This window comes from Oncorhynchus keta, chromosome 14 (genome assembly GCF_023373465.1).
Source record: "Oncorhynchus keta strain PuntledgeMale-10-30-2019 chromosome 14, Oket_V2, whole genome shotgun sequence".
Classification (NCBI taxonomy): Eukaryota; Metazoa; Chordata; class Actinopteri; order Salmoniformes; family Salmonidae; genus Oncorhynchus; species Oncorhynchus keta.
In genome coordinates this window covers 30,346,320-30,357,472 of record NC_068434.1, presented here as the reverse complement: position 1 = coordinate 30,357,472, position 11,153 = coordinate 30,346,320, and the positions used below count along the sequence as shown (strand labels likewise).

The window sequence follows — 11,153 nt, the reverse complement described above, 5'->3', positions numbered from 1 at the left end:
GATAAAACATCAAAGCAGGGTCTGATCACCCTCTCCCAACAGAGATTTCTGTGGAGTATTTGTGCTTCAATATCAACTGGCTCTTCAAGAAAAGGACATGCCATGTCTGACACCTGCTTCAGTCTGCAGGCTTCAGCTAAAGAGGAGAAACTCAAGGTTATTTGAAAACCTGCCAGCGAGCAGGTTAGCTTCACTGAGTATGTTGCCATAGTAACTGACTCAGAGTTAAGCTGAACTGGCTTTGTGAAACCAAAAACCCAATTTCCTTCAACTCTGAGTCAACTAACTCTGAGTTTTCACTAACCCGCTTCCTGAAACAGGGCCCTGTTGATTAAAAAACAAACAGCAGAGGATTGTGTATAGACAGACAATCCTAATCTACCAATTTCTAATCAAAGTAGTTAGCTAGTTAATGACAAATAATTATTTGAGAGAACAACAGTTTCTGTGTCGGTTAACGTTATGTGTTATGAACCCCCTTTGCCCAGCAGACTAGGGGGGATGGAAACGAGACCCGTAACATATCTCATGCAAATCATAACAGTGAAAAGGAACAGTGAGAACTAAAAGAAATCCACAGACAACTTCAACCTACCGTCAAACACTTTGGGTTTATTTTAAACACATGGTAATGGGGTGGGGAAAACAGGCTGAGCTGGACCCAAGGAAATAAATAATAAATATCCAAAAACCCTAAGCTAGTCTTACTTGCTTCAAGCACAGCTAGCTAACTAAGAGAGAGAGAGAGGAGGTCAAAGCCTGTCACACATCCCAAGCATCCTGCATAGATTTATTCTCTCATCAACACATAGCGTCTCGGAAGATGCTACTTAAGGTGATAATCCTTGGAGACTCGGATGAGTGGAAAATGTGCAGTGTGAAGCCTGTTCATTCCAAAGTATCCTTCCCACAGATCAGTTGGACTTCTTTCATGTATAGTACAAGTCAAAAGTTTGGACACACATACTCATTCAAGGGTTTTTCTTTATTTCTACTATTTTCTACATTGTAGAATAATAGTGAAAACATCAAAACTATGAAATAATGGAATGGAATCATGTAGTATGGAATTGTGTAGTAACCAAAAAAAGTGTTAAATAAATCAAAATATATTTTATATTTGAGATTCTTCAAAGTAGCCACCCTTTGCTTTGGTGACAACTTTGCATACGGTTGGCATTCTCTCAACCAGTTTCATGAGGAATGCTTTTCCAACAGGGATTTCCCACATATGCTGAGCACTTGATGGCTGTTTTCCCTTCACTCTGCGGTCTAACTCATCCCAAACCATCTCATTTGGGTTGAGGTCAGCTGATTGTGGAGGCCAGGTCATCTGATGCAGCACTCCAATCCTTCTTGGTCAAATAGCTCTTACACAGCCTGGAGGTGTGTTGGGTCATTGTCCTGTTAAAAAAATGAATTCTAAATAAATCACTGACAGTGTCACCAGCAAAGCATCCCCCATACCATCGCACCTCCTCCTCCATGCTTCACGGTGGGAACCACACATGCGAAGATGATCCGTTCACCTACTCCGCATCTCACAAAGACACGGCGGTTGGAACCAAAAATCTCATCAGACCAAAGGACAGATTTCCACCAGTCTAATGACCATTGCTCGTGTTTCTTCACTCAAGCAAGTTCTTATTGGTGTCCTTTAGTAGTTGTTTCTTTGCAGCAATTCGACCATGAAGGCCTGATTCATGTAGTCTCCTCTGAACAGTTGATGTTGAGATGTGTCTGTTACTTGAACTCTGTGAAGCATTTATTTGGACTGCAATTTCTGAGGCTGGTAACTCCTAATGAACTTATCCTCTGCAGCAGAGGTAACTCTGGGTCTTCCTTTCCTGTGGTGGTCCTGAGAGCCAGTTTCATCATAGTGCTTGATGGTTTTTGTGACTGCACTTGAAGAAACTTTCAAAGTTCTTGAAATGTTCCGCACTGACTGACCTTCATGTCTTAAAGTAATGATGGACTGTTGTTTCTCTTTGCTTATTTGAGCTGTTCTTGCCATAATATGGACTTGGTATTTTACCTAATAGGGCTATCTTCTGTATAAGACCCCTACATTGTCATAACACAACTGATTGGCTCAAATGTTTTAAGAAGGAAATAAATTCCAGAAATTAACTTAACAAGACACACGTGTTATATGAAATGCCTTCCAGGTGACAACCTCATGAACATGGTTTAGAGAATGCCAAGAGTGTGCAAAGCTGTCAAGGCAATGGGTGGCTACTTTGAATAACCTCAAATATCAAGTATATTTAGATTTGCTTAAAAAGAAAATGGTCACTACATAATTCCAAATGTGTTATTTCATAGTTTTGATGTCTTCACTATTATTCTACAGTGTAGAAAGAGTAAAAAATAAAGAAAAACCTTGGAATGAGTAGGTGTCCAAACTTTTGACTGGTACTGTAGCTCGAAGTATAAGCAAGTGCAAGCAAACGAGCTGCGATGAGGTAGGCCTATTCGTTCAGCACTTTCTAAATGGACAGCGACAAATTGAGAGATGTTAGTTCAGATCAATTTTGCAAGATGTTGAGGCCTTAACTTTACTCTTTTTTTAAAGACACCACACAGAGAGAGAGAGAGCGAGAGAGAGCGATGCGGAGTCAGCGGTTAGCCTACCATTTGACAGTTTTTATTATGTGGTCTAAAAAGAAAGGAAAATCCACTTTTATAGACAATATACCGACGCACAGACAATGCATTGCGCAAACAAAACAACCCTCGCCATATCAACTGGAATTACAGGGGTCTATTACTGAACCTTTTGTTGAAAAACAATATTTGAATGGGAAGAGACTGTCAAACATGGTTACAGACACAACAACACTATAGAGTACCCCCTCCCCGTGAAAAAAGCACACGCTAATTATAATACAAATAGTAAGCAAAACAATGAAATGCACCATTCTAACATCGCATAAAATGATGAATGAGCTGGACCTATATAAGCAATATAACAATGGAGGTGTACAAACAATGGCATAAGGGAACGATGAGCTGTTGAGAGGCAAGCTGTATCGATTAAGACATCAGCAAGCTGAGGTGGACGAGCCTAATGTATATGCCTATTTATTCGTTGGGCACTTTTCAAATGGACAGCGACATAATTCAGAACATGGGCCGTTTTTACAGTATTCTCTCAGTGCACCAAGTCAGAACCGCAGGATAAATAACGGGGGCACATAAGCAGACAATGAAAGCTCTTACTATATTCGATAATTACATTTCTCTAACAGCTATAGGCTACATGTGCAACACCAAGTCAGAACACTAGGCTAAGTTCTGAGGGGGAGAGGATTTGTAGCTCAATTGGTAGAGTATGGCACTAGTAATGGCAGGGTAGTGGGATCGATTCCCGGGACCACCCATATATTGAGATGGACAAAATTCTTAGGGTGAGACACATAGGCTACTAACAGCTTACTACACAACATACACTTAGTACTACTTTCTTAGCTAGAGTATACATATCTCCCTGGCATATTACATCACTTATGCAGCAGCATACAATAAATATTTTTGGACTCACTGTTGTTGTCCTGTGCTCACTTGTACAGGAAGATGGCATGGTGGTCCACCTTGTAGACAAACTTGTGACACAGCCCTGCAGTGCTGTCTCACAATTGCCACTCAATTTAATGTGTGCTATCATTTTGGCAAGCACGTACCTATTCTCCTTTGTTTATTGGTTGTGAAGGTCGGGGCTTGTCTATACGCAGTGTCTAGCTGAGCCACAATTTTCCCCAGTAATCCCAGTTTAAAGGCCCTGAACAGCCATTCTGAAAAATACTTTTTCTCTCATGGCTAACTATCAGGAAGTTTGAAAAGACAGGCTGAGTGGCCCGGAAGCTTATATTAATGAGTTGACTGACAGCTCTTTCAAACGTCTATGTCAAGCAACATGGATGCACTCAAAGAAACCAAGTTTGTATTCTGCTGTATTAACTCAAGTAATTTTTGCTCAAATTTGACCTGTTTTGCATACCCTACCCTACCATGAGACATCCATGTCTTCATCACTGGAAAAGATAAATGGTTGAGTTTGATAAAATTAACAAATAGGGTTGTCAAACTATTAAAACATATCTTGAATGAAACATTAAAAGAAATTGTTTACATTATTTTACCTTTAATGTCTAAAAACATAAACGCTTTCGCGTATGTTGTAGCTTAGACCCTATTTGACATAACCTGGGGTATTTGTGTTGTGCCCGCCATCGGTTGAGAGACGGCATACTCTTGAATACAGTGTGGGTCTCATTTCAATCAGACTGTACATATCCCTTCAGACCATTGCAATTTAGCTGGTACATAATTTACATTTTCACTTCCAATTACTACCATAACGATGGCTGTTGGTCAACCCACAAATGTGAATGTATATTTGATGTATTATTTCAAAAGGTTTTCTTTGTAAGATTGACAGTATAATTTCAAACTACTAATATTCCCATTCAAGTCTAAATGTTCTGATGTGTGGACCTCCAAACATGTTTGCGCTACCTTTTCAATTTTATTCCCATTTCAGTACATTTATCAGCCAAAACATGACACCCACATGCTGTGTGTAAACCAATGGCAGACACAACACAAACACCTCAGATGATGTAAAATAGGGTTTAACCTAAAATATATGCAGAAATTAGTTTGTGGTTTTTAAACACATTTCTGGGAAATTATAGAATAGTTTGACAACCCTGATTGCAAGCTTTTAAATTGTTATTTTAAATCAAACTCAACAGTGTATATTTTCCAGTGATGAAGGAATATATGTCTAATTGGTGGGGTATCTAAAACGGGTCAACTTTGAGCACCTCTCTCCCCTAAATGTTTTGGCATTCAGGTCCAAAAAGTTACATTCTGACCACTTCTACCATGTATGGAAAGTGTCATTCAAATCAAAGGGGTGCGGTTAAAAAGGGATTGAAATCAAATGGAACAACCCTACAACTAAACCTTTTAGACTGTGCTTACACAGGCAGCCCAATTCTGTTCCATTTGCCCAATTATTGCCAAAAGTCCAAAGAACAATAATTGGGCAAAAGGTTCAAATTGGGCTGTTTGTGTAAACAGCAATAAGGCATTCCTTTCTATATTATGTTACATGGTCCCGTTGGTTGTCTCGAGGTGCATGTAGTGGTGAGTTTACAGTTGTTGCGAATTTCACCCTTTTTTTTTTTACTAGATCTGGGACACCACACAGCAGGAGAAATTCCAGTCGTTGGGAGTTGCTTTCTATCAAGGTGCAAACTGTTGTGTCCTTGTGTATGATATTACCGCTCCCAACACCTTCAAACTCTTGAAAGCTGGCAAGATGAGTTCCTGATTCAAGTCTGCCCTCGTGACCCAGAGAACCTCCCTTTTGTTCTGCTCGGCAACAAAATTGACTTGGGAGAACAGCCAAGTCTGTGCATTTGCCCAGATGTATGAATTATGTGAAGTTGTGCCATGTTGCATAGTTACCTCAGTTTTTGGTTTGCTGTGTGAAATGTAATTTGTAAATATTATATTATTGACCAGGTGATAACCAATCAAGCCCAGGCATGGTGTACAAGTAAGATCAGTACACCTCCTTCGAGACAAGTCCGAAGGAGGCCAATGTTGATCAAGCCTTCCAGACTATTTGCCTAAATATGCTGATTGAATTTAGATGTTAAACTAATGACAACTTTCACACTCGAACAATTGATTGATACAGATACAAACATGCATTCAAATCTTTTTTTCATTCCATTTCTAGGAATCAGAAGTAGAGACTTATGATTTCCCAGATCAGACAGAGGGATGACACACCAGCCTCCTCCAGTGATGGCTACAGCTGTTGAAGGGAGGAAAAATGATGAATATACACAATGATGTTTGATTGAGGGGGTGGGACTACAAACATGTACATTCCTAGCATTTTATCTTCCCATACGTGAGATATCAGATGAAAATGCAAATCTCCCTGTTTCTCTCTTTGAAGTTAGTTTTTTCTCCCCATGTGACATGAACATCAGTTACATCAATTTCAGTCTTTTCACCAAGACAACTGGTTTTGTATTTGATATTCATCAGTCATGCCATAACCTATGTTATGTCGGGGAGACATCCAATGCAGATTCTACCTTATCAACGTGCCTTCCATTTTGGTTGTTTTCTGTGCTAGCTCACTGTGTTTGTCATGGCAGTCACAACTACCATTCTTCCTCTTTAAAAGAACTTGTTGTCACATTTCATTCTCACTTATCTGCACTACTATTGTATTTACTATTAAAGGAGGTTAATACTTACGTACAGCATAATTTCATGAACAATAGAGAAGAATTGGAAGACAGTTCTGAGCTGCTGATTTGAGTGTAGAAATGGAACTCAAGTGTGACAGTAGGTGGTGGGAGAGAGGAGACAACTCTCACCAGGAAATCCATTATGATCAGCAATTTGTGCTGTATCTCTCTAATATGGACAATGCAGTCAGAGGCAAATTCCTGTTATCAAGTCACATTGATTATACAAAACCGGACATCTTGTTAGATGCGAGCTGAAATAGCTTTTCCCAGCTAAGAATGTTCAATATGCAGGCCAATGTGCACCCTGCTACCATAGATAAGGCAGAACGTCTCTCTCAGACACAGACTTTATGTTTTGATATTTTTTTTAAACCATCCATGGGTATATATATATATATATACACACACTGCATAGTTATGCAGGTCCTCATCAAGTCTATATACAAAATGTATAAGGTTGTAAGTAGAAGTTAAATGCCCCTATAGATTTAATATAAATGGCTAAATAACGTCCTGATAAAGTTGAATAAAAAGGTGCAATTATGACAGCACTATTTGAGGTAGATTGTGCTTTCTTTCATACTAGGGCTAGGCCTATTGAGTTGTACTGTATTTAGAATTTAGGGGAAACAGTTACTTTCTTTTTTAATGCTTGTATAAACACAATATTTACAAATCATACAATGGCTGCAAATGGCTGAGCAGACAGGCACCACTCACCTTCTTACAGATAGTTTACAGAAAACATACCATCACTCATTTCAAACACATTGCTTATAAATAAGAACTTCCATAATTACTCAGTGTCCTCTTGTAGCATGATGTAGCAGCCACATAACTTTAGACCAACAGTCAAAAGGGATTGGCTCTCATTGCAGTCTTGATTTGATCAAGTGAAAATATCCTATTAATTGAACTGGAATGACTGAAGAAAACAAAGAAAATAATAATTAAGCCAGGCTGTAATCTGGAAGCTTTGCAATAAGACTATAGTCAACAGTTCATTTAATCCCTGTACAATTAAACCTTTATCAGGCTGACACTGGGGATTCTCAGCATGAAGTCAATTTACACTGCAGCTCCCCTGCCATAATCTGTCAAAATTGACCCACCGCTCCTCTGGGAATCGCCAGAATACTGTCATGTCAGATAGGTAGGCCTTCAATCCATGTACGATGTGTCCATACCCTCACTGTCTGGGTGAAGCAGTCGCCCAGCCAGGCGTTCAATGTCATCCATGCTGAGTTGCCTAAGTGAACGTTCATAATCCTTAAAGAGAAAGCAGTGTTAATCAATAGCTAGAGAAATACACTGCTCAAAAAAATAAAGGGAACCCTTAAACAACACAATGTGACTCCTAGTCAATCACACTTCTGTGAAATCAAACTGTCCACTTAGGAAGCAACACTGATTGACAATAAATTTCACATGCTGTTGTGCAAATGGAATAGACAACAGGTGGAAATTATAGGCAATTAGCAAGACACCCCAAATAAAGGAGTGGTTCTGCAGGTGGGGACCACAGACCACTTCTCAGTTCCTATGCTTCCTGGCTGATGTTTTAGTCACTTTTGAATTCTGGCGATGCTTTCACTCTAGTGGTAGCATGAGACAGAGTCTACAACCCACACAAGTGGCTCAGGTAGTGCAGCTCATCGAGGATGGCACATCAATGCGGGCTGTGGCAAGAAGGTTTGCTGTGTCTGTCAGTGTAGTGTCCAGAGCATGGAGGCGCTACCAGGAGACAGGCCAGTACATCAGGAGACGTGGAGGAGGCCGTAGGAGAGCAACAACCCAGCAGCAGGACCATTACCTCCGCCTTTGTGCAAGGAAGAGCACTGCCAGAGCCCTGCAAAATGACCTCCAGCAGGCCACAAATGTGCATGTGTCTGCTCAAACGGTCAGAAACAGACTCCATGGGGGTGGTATGAGGGCCCAACGTCCACAGGTGGGGGTTGAGCTTACAGCCCAACACCGTGCAGGACGTTTTTAATTTGCCAGAGAACACCATGATTAGCAAATTCGCCACTGGCGCCCTGTGCTCTTCACAGATGAAAGCAGGTTCACACTGAGCACATGTGACAGAGTCTGGAGACGCCGTGGAGAACGTTCTGCTGCCTGCAACATCCTCCAGCATGACCGGTTTGGCAGTGGGTCAGTCATGGTGTGGGGTGACACTTCTTTGGGGGGGCTGCACAGCCCTCCATGTGGTTGCCAGAGGTAGCCTGACTGCCATTAGGTACCGAGATGAGATCCTCAGACCCCTTGTGAGACCATATGCTGGTGCAGTTGGCCCTGGGTTCCTCCTAATGCAAGACAATGCTATGGACTGGCCCGCCTGTTCCCCAGACCTGAATCCAATTGAGCACATCTGGGACATCATGTCTCGCACCATCCACCAACGCCACGTTGCACCACAGACTGTCCAGGAGTTGGGGGATGCTTTAGTCCAGGTCTGGGAGGAGATCCCTCAGGAGACCATCCGCCACCTCATCAGGAGCATGCACAGGCGTTGTAGGGAGGTCATACAGGCACGTGGAGGCCACACACTACTGAGCCTCATTTAGACTTGTTTTAAGGACATTACATCAACGTTGGATCAGCCTATAGTGCGGCTTTCCATTTTAATTTTGAGGGTGACTCCAAATCCAGACCTCCATGGGTTGATAAATTTGATTTCCATTTATCATTTGTGTGTGATTTTGTTGTCAGCACATTCAACTATGTAAAGAAAAAAGTGTTTAATAAGAATATTTCATTCATTCAGATCTAGGATGTGTTATTTTAGTGTTCCCTTTATTTTTTTGAGCAGTGTATAAAATAATTCATACAGTACAAAAGTTGTTGTAACTACACAGTTTCAGGTGAAAACATTCAGTGAATTATGTACTTCAGCAAAAGTAGAGGGATCTTTTTAAACACTTCCTTGGTAATTATTGTAGCGTAGAAACATCATTCATTGGGTGTGCATGAAAAGCAGCTGAAATACTCCAATCAGAATAATGCATTTCCTGAGTGTTTGGTTTTTGTTGGTGAGCATGATAAGCCCTATGGATATGGACCAACAACTGCCTTCTCTTGTTAATGGAAATACTGTACCTTGACAAGTTGTTCTTGCACTTTAGCTGCATCTGCAGGGCTGAAATGCTTCGCCAGGACAGTGGACAGAGTCTGCCACACCCCACCAACAGCACTGCTACTGCTAGCCATCCCAGCCACACCACTCCTCTCCCCCGCAGGACGAACCACCAAATTTAACTTGGCCTCTGGCCCAATGGAATAATCACTCAATCGGTGTTCATCTGAAAGGAAAATTGCCAAAGATGTGTATAGCTTTGTAATATACATTGAGCATACAAACATTAAGAACAACTACTCTTTCCATGACAGACGGACCAGGTGAAAGTCCAGGTGATCGCTTATTAAATCCACTTCAAATCAGTGTAGATGAAGGGGAGGAGACAGGTTAAAGAATTTTTAAGCCTTGAGACATGGATTGTGTATGTGTGGCATTCAGAGGGTGAATGGACAAGACCAATTATTTTAGTGCCTTTAAACAGGGTTTGTTAGTAGGTGTAATGGTGCAGACGGTTTGTGTCAAGAACTGGTTGTCATCAAGGCAAAGGTGGGCTTGCTGCTGGATTTTTCACACAACAGTTTCCTGTATGTACCAAGAATGGTCCACCACCCAAAGGACATCCATCCAATTTGACACAACTGTGGGAAGCATTGGCGTAAACATGGGCCAGCATCCCTGTGGACGCTTTCGACACCTTGTCAAGTCCAGGACCTGGCGAATTGAGGCTGCTCTGAGGGGAAAAGTGGGGCATGCAACTCAATATTAGGAAGGTGTTCCTAAAGTTTGGTATACTCAATGTATGTACAGATATGGATGTTACAAAGAGTATTCAAACATGCAGCGGGTCAATGTGTAGCTTGGTAGATTCAGTGACTGGACATCATCATACACAGTTGTCTACAACACCCCAGCTGTGTATGATTGTCATATGGCAGAGTCTAGGTAACTGGACTTTTCCGTTAACTAGTTGGTGTAGGTACCTGCAAGGGCTTTCCCTTTGTAAAGCAATCGCTGCTGATTTGCAGGTATATTCAGACGTTCAGACACCAGTTCTTTCACAGTGGATACTTTTTCATCTTCTGTGACCTGAAATTGTGACAGATTAAACAACTGACATTTAATATTCGTGACTATATTGATGAGCTACTGCACAATTTTTATAATTGAACAAGTCTTCCTGACTTGAACGCGCACTAACGCCCTGAACCATAACTACAACGTTAGCTAGCTGTCTTCACTACTAGTACGAACAAGAAAGCTACAGTAACTAGTTAGCTAGCTGACACTACATTTGTAGCCAGCTAGCTATCATTTCATTAAGTTTACAGCCCTGTTGTGAACAAGACAGTCCATGGCTAACGTTAGCTAGCTACATTACAAAAAATTACAAATGTCTTTAAAAATGCTAACTAGCTAGTTTCCTAACTGTAACCTGTACTGAAGCCCGTGATCAAGGAAAACAACATTTGCAGCTAAGCTAGCCAAACATAGCCACCGGCTCTGGGCTGACTTTCGCTCTGCTTACCTGTACGTTGCACTCCTTTCCTTGAAGTGGTTTTACGGTTAAAATCATCGTATTGACTGTTTAATTAAGAACGATTCGACGTTATTATATCAGGTTTGTTGTTTCTTCCAACAGGCCGAACCTTATCAACAATCCATGTTCTAGTTACTTCCCTACTGCTTTTACTACTCAATATGTGCGTGCTGCCCCCTATTGTGCGGAGTATGTTCGACCGGTCACTTATGGGGCTGGAGAAATGTTACTCTCAAATGCATAGATGGAACGA

The 11,153-nt window shown here is 41.2% G+C and overlaps 1 protein-coding gene across 3 annotated transcripts; it reads right to left on the bottom strand.

The window, feature by feature from the left end:
• Nucleotides 1-2,625: 2,625 nt before the first annotated feature.
• LOC118393189 (ubiquitin-like protein 4A-A) lies at nt 2,626-11,080 on the bottom strand. Of its 3 annotated transcripts, none has more exons than XM_035785607.2 (5): nt 10,889-11,080; nt 10,344-10,449; nt 9,384-9,586; nt 7,397-7,553; nt 2,626-5,833 (listed from the first exon to the last, which is right to left on the bottom strand). In XM_035785607.2, the coding sequence occupies exons 1-4, from the start codon at nt 10,934-10,936 to the stop codon at nt 7,446-7,448; spliced, it is 465 nt and encodes a 154-aa protein (XP_035641500.1). In that variant the 5' UTR covers nt 10,937-11,080; the 3' UTR covers nt 2,626-5,833; nt 7,397-7,445. The 3 variants fall into 3 exon arrangements, with proteins under 3 accessions (XP_035641500.1, XP_035641499.1, XP_035641497.1); XM_035785606.2 differs by lacking the exon at nt 2,626-5,833 and adding an exon at nt 6,913-7,209; XM_035785604.2 differs by lacking the exon at nt 2,626-5,833 and having other exon boundaries at nt 6,913-7,553; nt 10,889-11,079.
• Between the last annotated feature and the right edge of the window lie 73 nt (nt 11,081-11,153).